The following is a 19,531-nucleotide window of genomic DNA, read 5'->3' as shown; positions in this document are numbered from 1 at the left end:
GACGGAAGGCAGGGGAGCTGCTGGGGTGGAGTGGGCCCCCGCAGCCTTCCTCCACCTGCAGGACCCCTGAGACACTCACAGTGGGAGGTGCCATGGCGCTGCTGGATGGTGACAAGGACTGAGGTTTCCTGGGTGCCGGAACTGCTGACCACGCGGCACACGTACTCCCCAGAGTCGGCCGGGGTCACCTGGAGTAGCCGCAGCCTTGAGCCATGCACCTGGGAGGGGCAGGCAGGAGGGGCAGGATCGGACCTGGGCACTAGGGCTCCTGGCCAGGCCCCTATTCCCCTTCCCTGGCCCCCTCCCGGCCCAGCCAGCTGGAGTGTGACGGAAGATCTTCCAGGGAGAACCACCTTGTCCCTTCATTTCCCTGCCCCACGTTGGGACTGGGTCTAACCTGCCACCTCACCCATGCCAGGGACCGCTGAGACTTGGCACTGGGGAAAAGTGGGCACCAGTGTTTGCTGACATGGTACGGGTAGGTGAGGTGGGCAGCGTGTGCCCACTTGCTGGATGAGGACACTGAGGGTTGGGGAACCAAGTGACTGGCCTAAGGTCTCATGGCAGGCAAGTGGCAGAGCAGTGTCTGAACCGAAATGTGCCTGAATGCAAAGCCTCAGCTCTGTATGCCACAGTGACACGGTCCTCCAGGCCTTCCTCAGTCCCCCTCCTACCTGGTGCCGGGCGGGGAGGCTGCCCCCGCGCTTGTGCCACGTGACCTGGGCGTGGGCCTGCCCAGAAACCAGGCAGTTCAGATCCAGGGTCTGCCCTTCGGCCACGTGTGAGGAAGACGACTCGATCCGGACTGGGGGGATGACCCCAAGTGCTGGGGACAGAGAGCAGAGGGTAAATCCCTGGCTGCGAGGTGGGAAGAGACAGGGATACTGGTCTCATGGCAGGAGCAGTCAGAGGCCCCTGACCTGCCATTGCTGCAGTGGGGAGGCCCCAAACCCTGCCCTGGGCTGGGCCCCAGCCCCACCCTGCCTCAGCGCTACTCACCAGGCACAGAGTCTGCAGGCTCAATGGTGACCAGGACGGAGCCCTCCAGGGGCACAGAGCCGCCCACCACTCGGCACACATACTCGCCAGAGTCAGCAGGGGACACCTGGTGTAGTCTCAGCAGGGAGCCATGGGTCTGTCCAGAGTGGAAGGGTGAGTCGGAGGGAGCCCTGTGGGACCCCTGCACCTACACCTGCAGCCCTGCCTCACTCTGACCCCCGAGGCCTGGCCATCAGCTCTGGATCAGTTTCCCTGGCCTGCTCTGTGGTGGGGAAGGGGCACTCTCATCCCAGGAGTGGGGTGGTGAGCCAGTGGGGGGGGTGCCCTGGGGAACGGGGCTCACACTCCTTCCAGATTCCATCAATTCTATTTTTTTTTTTTTTTTTTGAGACAGAGTCTCACTCTGTTGCCCGGGCTAGAGTGCCGTGGCATCAGCCTTGCTCACAGTAACCTCAGACTCCTGGGCTCAAGCGATCCTCCTGCCTCAGCCTCCCGAGTAGCTGGGACTACAGGCATGCGCCACCATGCCCGGCTAATTTTTCTCTATATATTTTTAGCTGTCCGTATAATTTCTTTCTATTTTTAGTAGAGACAGGGTCTCGCTCTTGCTCAGGCTGGTCTCGAACTCCTGGGCTCAAACGATCCGCCCGCCTCGGCCTCCCAGAGGGCTAGGATTACAGGCGTGAGCCACCGCGCCCGGCCTCCATCAATTCTAGACACACACCTCAATGTCTCTGAAACCAAGATGCACCTACCATGAATAATCTTGCAATTACAAAAAGAAGTATTTTTGTCCTCAGAGGTACATAAAATAATGGTGCATCTTGCAATCAGTGGTATCTTAAATTCTATAGAATACAGTAATAACAATAGCTAATGGTGTCATGGTACTGTTGAGAGCTTAGAGCTCTTTCTACGAGCCTAACCTGTGAGTATTTTGCTTGTATATTGATTAATCTTTAAGACAATTCTGTAAGGTAGGTAGTATTGTTACCATTTTAGAGATGCTGAAACTATAGCACAGAGAGGTTAAGTAACTTGCCCAAGGTCACCAGCTAATAAGTGTTGGAATCAGGATTCATAGCTGGGCTGGCTGGTCCTACATGCTGGGTTCTGACCACTGCACTACACGCCCGTGCAGTGGGGTCCAAGGCCACCTCCGTCTCAGAGGAGGCTCCACCACCCAGGAGCCACCCCCTCCTCCACGGCCGGTCTGACCCCAGTCCCATACCTGGTGCCGGGCGGGGAGGCTGCCCCCACGCTTGTGCCACGTGACCTGGGCGTGGGCCTGCCCAGGCACCACGCAGTTCAGATCCAGGGTCTGCCCTTCGGCCACTTGTGAGGACGAGGGCTCGATGCGGATGGACTGGGTGCTGCCGGGGGCTGGAGGATAGGACAGTGGCTGGTCACTCCAGTTCTCTGAGGTGGCCCCAGCCTGTCCTCCTTCTGCATCCCCGCCCAGCCTGGCAGCCCCGCTCACGGTAGGCGAAGTTGGCTCCCTGAGTCCTGGTTACTGTGACCCTGATGGAGGCCTCCACGCCGTTGCTGGCCCGGCAGACGTACTCCCCCGCGTCGGCGGGCGAGGCCTGGAAGATGTACAGGCGGGAGCCGCGCACCTGGGCAACGGTGGGCGGGGGGGTGAGAGAGGGGCTTCCCGGAGCCCAGCAGGTGTCCCCACCGCTGCCCCCCTGAGCTGGGAACCGCCAGTCCCCCAGCCCCCACAGCCCCCGGCCATGGCCCCTTCCTATGTTCCTGGAGCGTGTACCTGGTGCCGGGCAGGGAGGCTGCCCCCGCGCTTGTACCACGTGACCTGGGCGTGGGCCTGCCCTGCCACCACACAGCTCAGATCCAGGGTCTGCCCCTCGGCCACTGTGGAGGATGTAGACTCGATCCTGACAGCGGGGATGGGTCCTGGGGCTGTGGGGACAGGAGTGCGGGTAGTACATGCTCCCCAGAAGAGGAGGCAGGAGCTGTCCACCCTGGAGCCAGCTCAGCCTTGGGTTCCGAGGCCAAGCCCATGCTTTTGGGGGCTTGGTGGCCTGAGGCTCGATGTCCTCAGCTCAGCAATGGGTCGAGCCTTGCAGAGGGGAGTCAGGACGTGAGAGCAATGAGGGCGGCGGGGACTGGGAGAGAGGAAGAGGAGGCAGGAACAGACACCAGAGGAGTGATGTGGCCAAAGAGATGGGATGATGGCGATGACTCAGACAAGTGGCATCTGCCTGGGGAGGGCCCTGTGGCCAACTCCCACCGGGGCCTCCTGCCCAGCACCAGCAGCAGGAGCACTTGGGCCTCATTGCCCTGGAGGGCTTGCTGCCCCCTCAGCTTGCCCTGTCACTGGGAGTCACTCACCAGGGATGGAGCCAGCAGGCTCGATGGTGACTAGAACAGAGGTCTCCAGGTGCTCAGAGCCGATGACCACACGGCACATGTACTCGCCCGAGTCGGCAGGGGACACCTGGTGCAGCCGCAGCAGCGAGCCGTGGGTCTGCAGGCAGACGGGGTGGGTTGAGCGGGGCTCAGAGCAGCCCCATCCAACCCCTCCAGCAGGCTGGCCCCGGGGCGACCATACCTGGTGCCGGACAGGGAGGCTGCCCCCGCGCCTGTGCCACGTGACCTGGGCGTGGGCCTGCCCAGGCACCACGCAGTTCAGATCCAGGGTCTGCCCTTCGGCCACGTGTGAGGAGGAGGGCTCGATGCGGATGGGCTGGGTGCTGCCGGGGGCTGGGGCACAGGGGGGCTGCTCAGAGCCTGGGCTCTTGAGCCCAGCCTGCAGCCCTGGGACAGACAGCCTGGGACGCGAGCAGGCCCTAGCTTGGGAGGGCTGGTAGGTGGCCTTTCTGAGTCTGGGACCACACTCTTTTGCCTCACCATGGCCACCGGAATGTGCCTCCTCTCCCCCGCCTCTAACTGGGAGCCGGAGGCCCATTTGCCCACCCACGACTTCTTGCTGACGAACCGCTCTGGCCTGCCGGGAACCAGAGACCTTTACTGCCCAGGCTGGGCCCAAGGACGCAGACAACAGCGATACCACTCCCTTCTGCAGTGTCCACCACGTGCTCACAAGTGGTTTCTACTGACACCATCTCATTTAAACCACACCATCGCCAAGTAGGTGGGTGACATTGTCCCATTTCACAGATGGGGAATCTGAGGCCCCCAGAGGTAAAAACAGGTTCAAGGCTGATAAAGGGCAGAGTAAGGATTTGAACCCAAATCAGCAGGACTCCCAGGTCCGCGTTCAGCCTGGACTCGCTGCTGCTTCCTGACGAACGTGGAAACATTACCCTCACACGGGCCCCAGGTAAGTGCCACCCACCGTGTCCCTGCTTCAGTCCTTTTATCTCCCTGAGCCAGCAGGGAGGGTCAAAGCCTGCCTGGAATGTCCCCTCTGTCCTGACACCACTGAAGGGGCCACGGGCACCTTCCCTGGGAGGAGAGGGGACATCCTGGGCACAGCCCCTGCCCAGCCCCACCTGGCTCCTCACCTGGGGTGTGGCTGGGGCCCGAATGGGTGCCGTGGAGGACAGAGATGACGATGGAGGCCTCCTTGGGGCCCGACCCGTTCTCCACCCGGCACACGTACTCTCCAGAGTCCGCTGGCGAAACCTGGGAGAGCCGCAGCAGGGAGCCGTGGACCTGGGCCGGGAGAGCAGAGGTATGTGACGAGGAGGACGGGTCTGTAGTCACCACTCCCTCTGAGCCTCAGAGACTCATTCAGCAAACTCTCAGGGGCTCTGCTGGGAGGTAAAGTCCCCCTATTGGGGGGAGTGCAGGGCAGGGTGCAGCCTTCCCGGGCATGGGCCCCCCCCAGCCAGAGCCTGGCTCCCCAGGCGCCCTGCCACACATGCAGGGACCCTCCTACCTGGGCATGGGCAGGCAGCCTGCCCCCTCGCCTGTACCAGGTGACCTGGGCGTGGGCCGACCCTGCCACCACACAGTTGAGGTCGAGCGTCTGCCCTTCAGTCACAGAAGGCGATGAGGACTCGATCCTGACTGGCGGTGCGCTGGCGCCTGAGGCTGGGGAAGAGCGGTGTGAGCAGGTCTTGGGGGAGCCCTGGCAGGCCCCCCACTCCCTCAGCTCCCAGAGGGCCCACACCTGCGTGGACGACCACTTGGATCCGGGCCTGGGCGGTGCCCGCGGGGCTGGTGGCCACGCAGAGGTAGAAGCCGGCGTCGGCGGTGGTGATGGCCGGGATGAGCAGCGTGGCGATGTCCGTGCGCTCGGACCGGGCCTGCCGTGGGGCGGGAAGGGTCAGCCTGGCAGGGCCACCAGTGAGGGGGCGGACGGGGCATAAGAGGGAGAGGCAGGCACAGAGCCAGTATCAGCACCCAGGGGGCACCCAGGGGGGCAAAACCAGGCAGCAAGAAGGACGCCAGAGCCTGCCTGCAGGGCTGCGTGGTCTGAGCCATCGTGGACGTGAAGGGGGCAGAGAGGCAGCGCTGGGGCAGGGAGTGTGGGGGGAGGACAGCCAGCGCTGTGGCCTGGGTGGGCTGGGTCTGCTCACCTGTGGGGGGAGGCTGCCGCCTTCCTTCCTCCAGGTGATGGTGGCGCTAGGCACGCCTGCGGCCCTGCAGTACAGCCTGACGGTGCTGCCCTCCTGCACCTCAGTCTTCTCTGGGCTCACCTGGACCCTGGGCCCGCTGCCCCCTGCGACAGAGCCCGGTGAGGATGTTGCTCTGGGCAGCCGCCAGGCTCCGGGCCCCCACCCTCAGCCCGGGCCTCTCACCGTGCACGTGGAGCACAGCCCTGGCCACCTGCTGCCCGGCGCTGCTGTGGGCGCGGCACAGGTACTGGCCCTGGTCCGCGGGCTCGGCGGCTGGCAGGCGCAGGATGCCGCCGTGGATCTGTGCCTTCTGAGGGAGCTGGCCGCCAGGGCCCGCTGACAGGGAGACGTGGGGTCAGTACCCACCGGCACCGGTGTTGCCCTGGTGCCCGGGGGGCTGCAACTCCACAGCCTCGAGTGCCCCCGCTGCCCGCCCTCACCAGGAGAGCCAGGCCCTGAACGCCGCTCCTGCCACGGGCTCACCTGTCCACTCGAGGGTGGGCATGGGGTTCCCGGTGGCGCTGCAGCGGAACTCGGCCATCTGCCCGGGCTGCACTGTGAGCTGCGGCGGGTGGATGTGGACCACAGGGGCAGACGAGGTGCCCGAGGCTGACGAGGGAGGAGGAAGAACATGCGTCGGGGTGGGGAGTGTTGTCCGACTCACTGCGACAGCCCGCTTGCCGGCTGTCTGCTTCCAGGTCAGCCCCCATGGCTGTCTTGCACGCGGCAGCCAGAGGGAGCTTCGAAAACACCAACGGGGTCTTGTTCCCTCCCCGATTAAGACCTGTCCATGGGTTCCGGTTGCTTTCAGCATAAAACCCAGACTCCCTGTTCTCATCCGCCCATACCGCCTGCTCTCACTTCTGCCCACGTCTTCAAGTTCTTCCCCAGCCCTCCTTCCGCAGGCCCAGCCACACTGGCGTCATTGTCCCTCAAACACAGCAGAGGCATCTGCATCTCAGGGCCTCAGGGCCTCTGCATCTGCTGCTCACGCTGCCTAGAACACTCTCTGCCAGCTCCCTAATGGGCACCTACCTTTCCTTCAGTCCCAGCTTAGATGTCACCTCCTCAGAGAGGCCCTCCCTGACCACCCATCTAGTGCAGCCCCCCACCTTGTTTCTTGCTTTCTCACCACTCTGTTTATCCCTCGCCTGGCACTCATCACATGCGTGATTATCTCTTTTTTTTTTGAGGCAGAATCTTGCTCTGTTGCCCTGGCTAGAGTGCCATGGCGTCAGCCTAGCTCACAGCAACCTCAAACTCCTGGATCCATGCAATCCTCCTGCCTCAGCCTCCCGAGTAGCTGGGACTACAGGTGCACACCACCACACCTGGTTAATTTTCCTCTTTTTAGTAGAGACAGGGTCTCGCTCTTGCTCTGGCTGGTCTTGAACTCCTGAGCTCAAGGAACCCTCCCACCTCGGCCTCCCAGAGTGCTACGATTACAGGTGTGAGCTGCCACTCCCGGACCGTGTGTAATTATCTTGCTTGTTCATTTGTTCCCATGGCTACGGTCTCCCCAGCAGGAACATATACTTCAGGAGGGCCACGACCCTTTATGTCTCTCCTCTGCCTCCTCAGAGCCTGCCCAGGACCAGGCACACCGTAGGTGCTCAGAAATGATCGGCTGCGAGAAGAAATGGTGCGCTAGTCCTGGTGGGCACGGGGGGCGGGGGTAAGCTGGGGGTGGGAGGTCAGGCATAGACGGGAGGTGTACCCTGCACGTGCAGCGTGGCCGTGCCCTGGTCCATGGCGAACATGTTGGAGCCAGTACACACGTAGGTGCCTGCGTCACTAGGCTGCACGTTGCGGATGGTCAGGATGCCATTGAAATCCATGGCTCGGGTGGGCAGTTTCCCGTTGTGCAGGCGGGTCCACACCAGGGTGTAGGCCGGAGACTGCAGGGCAAGGGGACGGGAGGGTCATGGGTGGGCTCAGACCCCAGAAGACAGACCCTCCCCCCACCCCTACTCTCTGCCCTGCACACCTTGCTCTTGGCTGTGCAGATGAAGGTGACGTCAGCCCCGGGGCGCACGCTCTGGCTCCGCTGCTCCTCCACTGTCACTGTGATGGGCTTGCTTGGAGCCTCTGTGGGGCGGGAAGCCCCCCATGAGCTGGTGCCAGCCAGGGCCCTGTCCCGTGGCCACTTTCTCTTTCCCCATCACCCCTTCTGGCGTCACTGCCTTCCTGGTCCAGCTTAGCTGCCCGTCCGCCCCTGGCGCCTGCCTCCCTGTGCTGGCTGGGCTCCGCCCTCCTGTTCTCCCTGCTGGCGCACGCGGCCGGCGGGATGTGGCTGGGGAACATCACGCTACAAGTGCACTTGGCTCCGGTTCACGATCACAGACCACAAATGAGCTCCGAACACTTCACACTTCACTTAGCTCCAACTGGGTCCCTCCGTCTGGTTTGAGTTTCTACCCTCCCAAATAATTATTTCACACCTCCTCCCATCTCCTCCAGCCTCCCCAGCCACTGTCACAGCTGGTGGCTTTGACTCACTCTTGGTGAGAAAACAGAAACTGCCAGTCAGTTTTCCCATCTTCCCACCTCCCTCCTGCCTGGTCCCTGATGGATGGGACCCTCCTGCCCCCTCAGTCCCACCCCTGCACCTCCTGAGTGCTAGACCCCTCCCGAGGACTCCTTCCCTTGCCCTCTCATGGGTTCATTTCACTCGACAGACAAATGTGTTCTAGAATTTCCCACTTCTGAAATTCCCCCTGACCCTGTGCTCCCCCAGCCACCGCCCCATTTCCTGGCCTCCCCTCAGAGCCAAGACTCTTGCGAGGGTTGTCTACACTGGCTGCCCTCCCTTCCCTTCCATTCCCTGCTCCACTCCAATCTGGTTTCTACCCCTTCTCTCCACTGAAAAATACTCGTTCAAAGCATGACCTCCTCTGCCTCCCCGGGGGCGAGGCTGGGGTGCAGCCTCCTCCCCGCTGCCCTTCCTCTCCAACTTGACGTGGGAGCTGGAGCTCCCTGGGGCTCTGTGCTGGGCCCTGTCCTCCAGCCATATTCTGCCTGGGTGACTTCACCCTGCCCCATGGCTTTAAATACCATCCCTGTGCCAATAGTTTCCAAATTCACTTCTCTGGCTACGGCCTCTTTCCTGAGTTCAGACTCACATGTCCAAACGCCTGCCCGGAGGACCCACTTAGATACCTTCCCAGACATCTCCGACTTCAGCAAGTCCAAACCCAACTTGCGATTCTCTCTGACCTGTTTGCAGCATGTGCTGTGGTGCACATACCCCAGCCCCCGGACCCCAGGGCAGGGCTCCAGGGTGCATGTCTTACACCGGCTCTCGGCATTTCTTGCCGCATTAAGTACAACTGCTCATGGTGGAAATGTGCTTGACAACATGCCTTTATCGGATGCCTTCCCTTCCCGTCTCTCTCTACCTCCCTCAGCTTCTTGCACGCAGATCCTTGGTTCAGACTCTGCCTTCGAGGGAGCCTGAATGAAGACACCCTCCTACCGGAGCCTCCTTCATCTCAGTAAATAGCACCCCGTTTGCCCAGTTGCCGGAATCCAGTTCCCTGGGCCCCACCCTTGTCCTTCTCCCTCACCGACCACAACCAAGTCCTGCTGATTCTGCCTCTAAAGTGGCCCTTGAATCCGTCGCCTCTCCCCATCTCCACGGCCTCTGCCCTCGTCCAGGCAACCACTGTCCCCTCCCAGCAGGTGAAGGCACCGTCTGCCTGGGTCTGCAGTCTGCAGCCCAGCCCAGGACAGGCAGTCGTGTGGACAGGGGCAGCAGGGACTCACCAGTGACCAGCAGCTCTGCCCGGCTGGTATTGACGTGGTAGAGGTTGCGGCAGGTGCAGATGTAGACGCCGGCATCGGAGGGCTGGACGCTGGGGAAGTGGAGCTCAGAGCCTGGTGGGGAGGGATGTGAGCCTGTCAGTGCAGTTGTACCCCTTCTCCCACCCAGCCACACACGCGAGGGGTTGGGACAGGCCCCTGCCTCCCCTTCCCACTGCAGTGGCTCAAGGGGCTGAGGAGCCTGGGGCCATGGGTACCTTGATGGCGCTGCTGGGTGCTGCTGGGCAACGGCCGCCCGTCCTCACGGGACCAGTAGAAGTAGTGGGGTGGGCTCCCACTGACCTGGCACCGCAGGGAGTGGGGGCCACCTTGGGGCACGATGCTCCGGGCAGGATGCACCTGGACCACCAGTGAGGCCTGGTTTGCTGGGGGTGGGGTGGGGACAGGAGAGGCCAGTCGGGCAGGAGGCCCCCAGCATGCAGCTTTATCTCAGACATCTCTGCTCTCCCAGAGACTGGGGTGCCCCACCCTCGGCCCTGTCCCCAGACCTAGTATCCCCCAAACTCCCAGGGTCCCTGCCTTGCCCATCACCCCCATCCTGGGCCACAGTCCCACTTACCCTGTGGCACGCACCGGCCCCCTCGCACATTGGGATTACCCACGTAACCAGGGGCACACCTGCAAGGGGGAACAAGGACCAGCACTGTCAGGCCCCAAGGGTCCCAGTGCCTTATGGCAGATTTGGGGAGCCAGAAGCTTGGCTGGCTGCCCCATGTGGGGTGAGGAGGCTCAGAGCTCTGGAAGCACTTTGGGGACAAAAGAGGCCCCAACACAGGGCATCAGTGAGCTGAGAAAGGGGAATGTAAGGGAGTGTTAGCAGGTTGGCTAATGAGGGAGATAAATTATTCTCTAGGGAAACATTCATTCAACAAATGTTTATTAAGCAACTACTATGTGCCCTGCTAGATGTTGGAAATACAACAATGAATGTGATGAAGTCCCTGGTCTTGTGGAATTTACTAGTTGGGAACCCAATGTGGAAATGCAAAATGAGAGTGAGGGAAGCATTATCAGGCCCGTGAGAGCTCAAAGGGGGGCATTCATTCAGCCCTGAGAATCAGGGGAGCTTTCCAGAGGATGGGCCTTCTGAGCTACTGTATCACCTTGGAGCAGGCTGCACTCTTCTTTCAGAGAGCTTATCATGGTTTGTAAATGTATATTTGCATGATTACTTTTTTCCTGTCTTATCTCCTATTAGGGGCAGTAGACTCCATAAGGGCTGGGATGGAATCTGCTTTGGTCACCACTTTATCTCCAACACCCCAGCACAGCTCGCTGCAGGGCACACAGTAGATGCCAGATGAAAATGTGCTGAGTGAGTGAGTAAAGCCAATCTTGAAGGCTGAGTAGGAGTTAGCCAGGAAGGAGAGGTTTGGGGTTGAAGAATGTTCCATGCAGAGGGGACAGCACATGCAAGATCTAAACATCAAGAATTTAGGCTGGGCGCGGTGGCTCATGCCTGTAATCCTAGCACTCTGGGAGGCCGAGGCGGGTGGATCGCTCAAGGTCAGGAGTTCGAGACCAGCCTGAGCAAGAGCGAGACCTCGTCTCTACTAAAAATATAGAAAGAAATTATCTGGCCAACTAAAATATATATAACAAAAATTAGCCGGGCATGGTGGCTCATGCCTGTAGTCCCAGCTACTCGGGAGGCTGAGGCAGTAGAATTGCTTAAGCCCAGGAGTCTGAGGTTGCTGTGAGCTAGGCTGATGCCACGGCACTCACTCTAGCCCGGGCAACAAAGCGAGACGCTGTCTCAAAAAAAAAAAAAAAAAAAAAAAAGAATTTAAAAAGAGAAGCCCAGCTAGAGTACGACGCTGGGTGTCAGAAGGGGATGAGAATGGCACACGGTAAGGATGCCTGAGGAGCTTGGGCTTGTCCCAAGGGCAATGTGGAGTGTTGGAAGGATTTTGGGCAGGGAAAGAACATAGTCTTAGTAGAGACTTTTCTGAGTGACACCATTAGGGCTTTCACCTAGGAGTCTGCCATTTGTCCCCCTCCCTTCCCTCCTCCTGTTTGCAAACTTACTGCTCACAGTACTGGCCAGTGTAGCCGGGTTCGCAGGCTGTGCAGCGGTACCCACCGGCTCCCAGGCTCTCACAGGTGCGGGAGAACCTGGGGTAGGGGAGGCAAACGTCAGGTCCTAGGACGCCCACTCCCCGTCTTGCTCCTTCCATGCCCGCCCCGAAAGCCAGGGCAATGCCCTCCATCCCCCAGTGGGGTTTTGTCCTCGGGCCTTGAACAAGGGCACCCACATGTTCTCTGGGTTGGTCAGTGGGCAGGCACAGGGCTGGCAGTCCTCAGGCGTCCCGGCCGTGGCGTCTCCGTAGTAGCCAGGGGCACACAGCTCGCAGAACTCCCCGGCAGCGTTGTGCTGGCATTGCTGTGGGCGCGAGGATGTTAGACACCAGCCATTTGGCAAAATGTACCAAAAGCCTTTCGATTTTGCAATCCCTTGATGTAGAAATTTCAAGTTTGTGAACTTGTCTTAAAGAAATAATCGTGGAAGGGCACAAAGATTCCATTGTGGGGATATTCATCTCAGCGATGTTTATTAAAGCAACATGCTGGAAACAAACCCAAACATCCATGAGTGGGGAACTAGATAAATTTAAAGTACATCCATCCAAATAGCTATCAAAAAGGATAATGTTGATTATATTTCTTATATTTTTCTACCTAAATACCTGTAGTATCAAAGGAAAGTAAAGGTATACACCTGGATATTTGGGGGCAGAGTTTTACTATAAAACCACATGTGGGTTACATATTCTCCTCCGAGGAGATCCGTGTTTGTTGTATCAACACAGCGGGTCCTTGCTCCATGTTTAGTTTGTGGCCCTGTCAACCAGTGGGCCCTGACATGTACCCCACAGGCTATACGGACACTACTCTGACAAGTCCAGGTATAAAAATATACCCGATGATATAGAAAGATGTCCAGGAACTAGTAAGGCGAAAAAGCTGATTACCAAACAGGATGATCCTATGTTAATTTCGAAAACAAAAAGTATATTAATGTGTGTACATATTTACCCAGAAAGGGAGCAAGAGAGCTCACTCTGAAGTTGACAGTGTTTCCCTCAGGTGGTAGGATTACGGGGGATTTTTACTCTCTTTTTGGGTTTTCTCCGTAGTCTGACTTCTCTACAGAGAATAGGTGTCACTTTGGTGGTAAAAAATATTAATAGCAAGACCAAAGTTTTCCTTACAAAGAAGGATGTAACTCCATAGCTCTGGACTCCCCACCATGCCCAGTGACCTGACCTGCTGACCCAGGTGCTCCAACCCACAGGCCGTGCCCCATGGCCTTGCCCCTGGATCTAGGTCTACCTTGCCTGGCCCTGTTCTCCCACCTGGGCCCAGCCCGGGTGACCCCCTGCCCCAGCCTGGCTTGCAGCTCACCGAGCAGGCACCGGTCTCTGGGTGGCACAAGTCTGAGTGGCCATTGCATTCGCACAGCTCACAGTGGCCAAGGTAGAGCCCACTCCCGGTGCGCGTGTAGCCGGGGGCGCAGTCCTGAGGGCAGAGAGCAGGGTCGGTCTGCGATCCCAACAGGTCCCATCCCGAGTCAGCAGCCCAGAACCCCTCCCCTCGGGTGTGGGCTGGAGCAATCCGTGCTTCTGTGTCCCTGACTCTGGTGGGCACCCTGAGGGTGAAAGCTAGGTCTTAACCACGGGAGAGCACAGCCCATGCTTGAGGCAGTACCGCCCAGTGGTTAGGGTATGCTGGGCTTTGGAGCCTATCAGACCTGCTTCAAATGAGTTTCTGCCACATGTGTGCCTTGGGCAGGTGTTAAGGGGGATAATTATACATATCCCAGGGCTGTTAGGAGGAAGACATGAGAGGACGCAGGTGCCGGGGTCATCACAGTGCTGACAGTAATCGTGGGCCGTGGTGATGCCAGTTGATCAGCTTGCTGATGCAGCCGCGCCTGCGCAAAGGTGGCTGGGCCGGCCACACGCTCACCTGGCAGGACAAGCCGGCATAGCCCGGGGGGCAGCGGCACTCCTCCACCTCGAGGGCCCGGGGTCCGTCCGAGGGCCCGGGCTGGGCGACCTCCAGGCTGACCGCGCTGATGCTGGCCGCCAGCGGCACCGAAGAGAACGTGGCCCGGACCAGGAGCTCGTCCAGGTCAGCCAAAGCCATCAGGAGGTGCTCCCGCGTGGCCGGCTGCCCGTCGGGCCGGCGCCAGAATTCCTGGGGAGGGGGACAACAGACATGGGTGAGACGGGAGTGGTGGGCTCGAAGCCAGGCGCCAGATCGGGGTGGAGGGTGGGGTGGGGTCAGGCACAGGTGGCCAAGTGGCCCTCACCTCTCGGAAGACGATCTCGTAGCTCTTCCTCTCAGGACCCTGCACTGCTGGCTGGGAGGCCACCAGCATGATGTTGTTGCCCTGGGGAGACACCAGCGGGATTGGGAAGGGAACTGAGGGGCTCTCGGGGTGCAGGGGGTCCTCCACCAGTCCCAGCCTCCCACCTGTCTGCGTGAGCAAGCCCAAGTGCCCAAAGGAGTCAGACACTCCTCCCAGCAGCCAGACCTCTGCTTGGGAAGTGTACACCTGGGCAGTGGGGCGGGGGTGTGGGCCAGCTGAGCGCTGGACTGAAAGGACAAACGCTGAGGGTGCCCCTGGCTTCCATCTTCCCCTTCTGCCCACCAGCGTGGAGTCCGCATGCTCACAGTGATCTGGACGTCGGGGTCCGAGAGCGGGCTGCCCTGAGGCCCTGCCGTGTAGGAAAGGGTGTACCGCAGCTTCCCGCCGTAGGCTGCCACCTGCAAAGAGGCAAGCCCCGTGATCACACGGTGACGGTGACGGTGACGTGCCCTCCTCTGGGATGTGATTGCTTGACCAAACAGGTGGGGGCGGAGCCTCTCTAGATTTTTATGCACCTGTGCTGTGCTCCCCTCTGCCCTAAACCAAGAGGCCAGGATGCTGGGACTGTGGTTGCCCAGGAAACAAGACATCTCTCAGTCCTTCCACAGCCTCAGCTGTGGTGGTGACAACCCTGAGCAGGCTTGTTCTGTTCTGTGCAGTTCCCCGTTCCCCACTGCCCGACGGTCCCAGCACACAAGCTCTAACTCCCTTCCATTTACAGGAGTTTTCCACAAAGCAGACAAGGGTAGTGACAGGGACTGCCATGGGGAGGTTGCAGAAGGTTCACAAGTTCTTGGCCACAGGGTGGAGCAGAGGGCGGCCCCTCGGAGGCCTTGCCTCCTGCCCAGGAGGTTTTGTTTGCCCAGAATCCAAATCCAATCCCTCCTTTCTGCAAACCATAGCACAACTTCCCCCACACGCAGGCTGTGCGGTTTGGGGGGCCCAGCGCCTACAGTGGAGACGTGAGCTGGGCCTGGCCAATCTGTATATGCCACGACTGTCCCATCAGGGATGGACAAGTGACCCGGGCACTTCTGCTCTTTCTCCTGGGACAGAGGAACTCCCTGCTCTAGTCAGACGGGAAGCTGGAGAGCGGCGCCAACCGAGACAGGGCCCTAAGGAGCCCCGGCCCCGGCCACGCCTGACACCACGCATCCTCGGCCTCCGCAACTGCACGAGCCAGTGGGGTCTCCGCTGCAGACAGGCCGGCTGCACTTGGGTGTTCTGCTGCTCGTGACTGAGCAGTCCTCACGCGTGTCGCAGGGACTTTCACACCGGCAGCCGAGGCCCCAGCTCTGCCCCGTGGGATTTTCCCTTCCTCTGTCACCAGGGCCCACGTCCCGCTCAACACTGCGCTGCGTCAGGCCGTCCCCATCTGTCCCCTTGTGCGCCTGCTCAGCTGGTATTTATCAAACACCTACTGACTGTGCCAGGCCCTGGGCTACGTGGGCCCGAGGGATGTTTTCCACAAGCTCAGGGTGTGGAAAGGAATTCAGGACATAACCAAAAACCCATGAAACAACCGGTTTCCTGTTTGCTTTGGATGCCAAGTTCACAGCCATGTCTGGGACTGACTTTCTAGCAAGCTGCAGGCACGTACGGCACCGTTGGGAAGGGACAGATTCTGCGGCCTGAAAGACCTGGGTTCAAGTTCCAGCTCTACGACCTTGGACAGGGCACTTAACCTCTCTGAGCCCTACTTCCCTCGTACGGAAATGGGAGTAAAAGTCATAGCTACTGTGAAGGGTGCTGTGAGGATTGGGTAACACAGGACACGTAAAGTGACACACTCAGCACAGTACCGAGTGCGGTCCGATGCCTGCTGACCCCGAGCTGCTTCCAGCCCCGCTCCGGCTCCAGCAGATCCACCCTCCCCCGCCTCCTCACCCTGACCGTCCTACTTCTCTGAGTGTGACTTTATCACATAGTGTCCGTATACTTAACGGGCACTCATTTGCTTAGGGAGCAAGATGGAGGAAGTATCGACACGCATACAAATGCCACTGCGGCAGCTGCTAACAGGAGCGACGCTGCTGATGTGATGGAAGCGACAATAGGACGAACGGGGGCTTGGGAGGCCGGGGCCTCTTCTGCCCGCATGCTGGTGCAGTGCACAGGAAGCCTAGTGAATGCTTCCGGAATGGTTGTGTGCAGTATCTAGACCTAGGCTGGCGATCTGGACACAAGGTTAAGGGAGCCCAAAGGAGCGAGAGAGAGAAGGCCCCCAGGTGAGACAGCCCCTCCGCCAGGGGCCAGGGGCCAGGGGCCAGGGCCTGGCTGCAGGGCAGGAGCAGAGCTGAGTTCAGTCTCAGCTGTACTTTGACCCAAACACAGTATCCCAGGCAAGGCCCTCGCCCCCTCTCCATGGGCCTTGGTCTACCCATTTGTGTCATAAAGGGCTTTGACAAGGGCTTGATAATATTGTAGGATTCTACGGCACCCCCAACTCCCTGTTACCTTGTCCCCCAGGAAGGCCTGGGGCAGCTGCCAATAATAGAGGCTTCCGGGAAGCAGAGAGAAGCCTTCATAGGACAGAGAGAACTAGGACAGAAGGACAGGTGGTGAGAGCTGAAGGGGGTGGGGGTTGGGGACAATAGGGCAGAGACGGTCCCCACAGGGGTGGACAGCCACCCGAGGGAGGCTCAGCCGCAGGGCAGAGGGACAGAGCACCCCACCCGACAGCGCAGGTCCCGGCCCTGCTCTGTGGACAACCTCCTTCCCCCTCTGGACCCAGACACCCAGCTGCTCCCCCGGACGTGGTCTGGGTCCATCTCTTTCAGACCCCAACATTTGTGTAGCACATTGGTAGACATTTTAAAACTGAGCAGCTCTTTTAATGTATATATCATCGATTTAGAGGAAAATGTGAAGTAATAGTCTACGTAGTGTAAAAATTGTGAAGTTGGTTCAGAAATGACTGGAGGCTAGAAGCAAGGTGGGTGGGGGTCCCTTGGTGAGTGACTCGGCACATACCTGAGAGCCTGCTGGGGAAGACAGAGAAGCTGAGGAGGAGGAGGAAGAGGAGAAGGAAGAGGAGGAGGAGGAGGAGGAGGAGGAGGAGGAGTGAGGAGCCGCTCGCAGAGCAGCTGCAGGCTGGGGATGGGGCGAGAGCCCCCGGGGAGGGGGTTGGGGGGTGGGCAGCAAAGCTGGAAAGGAGCTCCCAGATCTCAGCATCCATCCGCCTCTGGGCCTCGTCCACCTAGGGGACCAGGAGAGGGAGGACAGAGGAAGGGGGCAGAGAGGGACAGAATGGACGCTCGTGAGGCTTTGCCTGCCCCCAGCTGTGCCCAGGCCCAGCCAGTTGTCCCTCTGTGCCATCTGTTCTGGCCCTTGTACCCACTGCCCTCTTGTTCCTCCTGAGCCAGGCAGGGGTACCCTGGGATGGGCTTAGCTGCCTACAGGCTCTGACTGCTGGGCGGAAGCCCTACAGGGGGTGCCCAGCAAGGGGGGCAGAGAGCTCTGTCCTGCCAGGCCAGAGTGCTGGAAGCAGCCCCAGTAGCATCTGTGGCAGGGAGGCTGCTCCCTGGCCTGACTCTCCGTGTGTGCCCTGGCACTAGCCCAAGCCATTCACGCTCTGGAATGTTTCCCAAGGGCAACACCGAGTGGACTGGGCACCAGGCCAGGCCCGGGCTGGCATGGGGGAAGATGGCCCAGGAGGCCCAGGGCCTTGGTTCAAGGCTCCTGCTTGGACTGAGCTCTCTGGTCTCCTCCTTGGGGCCCCAGACCCAGCCTGTCCCGGCCAGGCCCTCAGTTACCTGCGAGGCCCGCTGTGCCCGGCCCCTGCCCTCTGGGGGCCCCGGGATCCTCCCGGCTGTCACAGCTGCCCGCAACTGCTCCTCTGAGAGGGACGTGCGGTTCTGATGGGAGGGAGGGCACAGGCCAGCTCAGACTCCCGGGGTCCTCTACCCATGCACTTGGTGGCCAGAAAGGCCCACACTGATTGGGAAGAAAGACGCATGCTCCCCCCTCCAGACCGGCACTTGGGGTTCACTCCAGGCGCTTGGGGGCATGCGCACACAGGGGTTAATGGTGGTTGCTTGGGAGGCAGCGCCAGGGTAACCCGGTGGGCCAGATACAGTCAGGTAGATTAGCATCGAGTTAGTCTCGCTACGACCTCGGCCACCATTCTGACCTCAGGCAGCTGGCACCAGGACCAGACCACACAGAGGGTGAGGTGAGGCACACACCCCTCCTGGCATCGCAGGGCTTAGGCACAGCAGTGCCCTGACCCCGGGGAGCCACGGGTCACTGCCTGGGTTCATGCGGATCCCAAGGCCACACAGGGCTCAGGGCACCCGAGAACGCGCCATGCTGCGTCGCACCAACCTCACACTCACATCCTGGGCCTACCTGGTGAGCCCGGCGCAGCCGCGCAAAGTATGCCTCCCTCTGCGGGGCACGGGGAGCACCGGGAGAGGAGACAGAGACGGGTCAGAGCGCTGCAGGACAGGGCGGCAGGGGGGCCAGGACAGGAGGAACCCGAGGAGGTAGAAGGGACCAGCCCTGGGAGAGCCTGGGGTATCCGGCTCTGTCCCCCTTCTAAGTGTCCTTTGGCCCTTCCAGCCCCCGGCCCTCGCTGGAGCGCTGGCCTTGGTCGGCAGGGACCTCCTGCTGTCCAGCAGGGGACTCTCCCTGGGTACGCTGTAGCTGCCAGAGGAACACACTTGGGCAGCCTGCCCTGGAGTCTGCCCCTAAGACCCTGCCCCAACACCGTTACCATCACCTTCCCCCCAGACCGTGAGTGGGAGCAGCAAAGCCATGTTCACCTGTGACGAGTGCCGTATTCTAAGGGCGGCCTCTGACCTGCACTTGAATCCCAGCATGGCCACCTACGAGCTGCGGGACGTTAGGTGAGTTACCTAACCTCTCTGGCCTTGGTTTCCTCAGTTAGGAAACAGGCAGCAGTACCTGGCTCACAGCTTTGAGATGTGACATGGAAAGTGCTTGGAGCAATGCCGAGCACGTAGTAAGAGCCTGCAAATGTGACCTACAGGATTCTCACGTCCAGCACCAGGCTCAGAGCCAGCGACGTGAATGAGTGAGTTCTGAGGGAGCAAATGAATGACACCGAAACCGTGTTTCATGCGTCCTTGTGTTTCGAGGGCCTCGCTCCGGACCTGTTTGTTGAATAACTGCACAAAAGCTAATAATCATTAACAGTTGAACACTTACGTGCCAGGCACGAGCTCCCATCCCCCCAGCGCCCTGGAGTTGAGGTTTATGACAAGGTGTCCAACTGGCAAGCCGCAGCGCTGGGATTTAGACCAACATCTATTGGACCCCAAAGCCCACACGCTTGCCCACGATGTGGCAGCAACACGGCAGACGCCTGCCTGCTGGCCGAAACCACTCAGGTGACTTCGTGTCTGAGTCACCACTGACCCCAGTGCACAGCAGGGGCCTGGCTCAGGGCTGGCGCTTGGGGAGGGTCTGCAGCCCCTGCGGCACATCACACCTTGTCTCCCTGGTACGTCTCCGGCAGCTGCCAGTAGAAGGACTCGTGGCCAAGCTGGGCGAAGTTGCCAAAAGACAGCTGGGCACCCTCGGGCACAGGTTCCACGGCGAAGCCTCCGGTCAGGCGGCTGTTCCGCTGTGGGTTCACCAGGGCAAAGCCTTGGAAGTCCCCAGGGGCGAAGTGGGTGGAGATCTGACAGTGGAAGGAGGACAGGGTGTCAGCCTGGCACTGGGGCAGGTAACCTGGTGGGGGACGGCATGGGAGGTCGCTAGGGTGGGTGATGGGGACTTGCTGAGCTCAGTGCTGGGGGAGAGTCAGAGGGGGCATGGGGAGGGT

General features: G+C 60.2%; 1 protein-coding gene across 1 annotated transcript in view; it reads right to left on the bottom strand.

The window, feature by feature from the left end:
- Positions 1–19,531, bottom strand: part of HSPG2 (heparan sulfate proteoglycan 2) — a 96,233-nt gene that overhangs the window by 21,702 nt on the left and 55,000 nt on the right. Inside the window, 26 exon segments of the mRNA XM_045548476.1 lie at positions 80–218; positions 675–826; positions 1,000–1,135; positions 2,231–2,382; positions 2,480–2,615; positions 2,765–2,916; positions 3,349–3,484; positions 3,569–3,720; positions 4,485–4,635; positions 4,862–5,016; positions 5,096–5,231; positions 5,505–5,647; positions 5,727–5,879; positions 6,027–6,152; positions 7,261–7,441; positions 7,531–7,631; positions 9,309–9,419; positions 9,563–9,730; positions 9,925–9,983; positions 11,394–11,480; positions 11,621–11,748; positions 12,771–12,884; positions 13,335–13,565; positions 13,681–13,761; positions 14,046–14,138; positions 19,196–19,387. Of these exon segments, the coding sequence (XP_045404432.1) occupies positions 80–218; positions 675–826; positions 1,000–1,135; positions 2,231–2,382; positions 2,480–2,615; positions 2,765–2,916; positions 3,349–3,484; positions 3,569–3,720; positions 4,485–4,635; positions 4,862–5,016; positions 5,096–5,231; positions 5,505–5,647; positions 5,727–5,879; positions 6,027–6,152; positions 7,261–7,441; positions 7,531–7,631; positions 9,309–9,419; positions 9,563–9,730; positions 9,925–9,983; positions 11,394–11,480; positions 11,621–11,748; positions 12,771–12,884; positions 13,335–13,565; positions 13,681–13,761; positions 14,046–14,138; positions 19,196–19,387 (3,565 nt within the window).

Source organism: Lemur catta, chromosome 3 (genome assembly GCF_020740605.2).
Source record: "Lemur catta isolate mLemCat1 chromosome 3, mLemCat1.pri, whole genome shotgun sequence".
NCBI lineage: Eukaryota > Metazoa > Chordata > Mammalia > Primates > Lemuridae > Lemur > Lemur catta.
The sequence above is the reverse complement of the archived record's forward strand: the minus strand, read 5'-3'. Positions and strand labels throughout refer to the sequence as shown.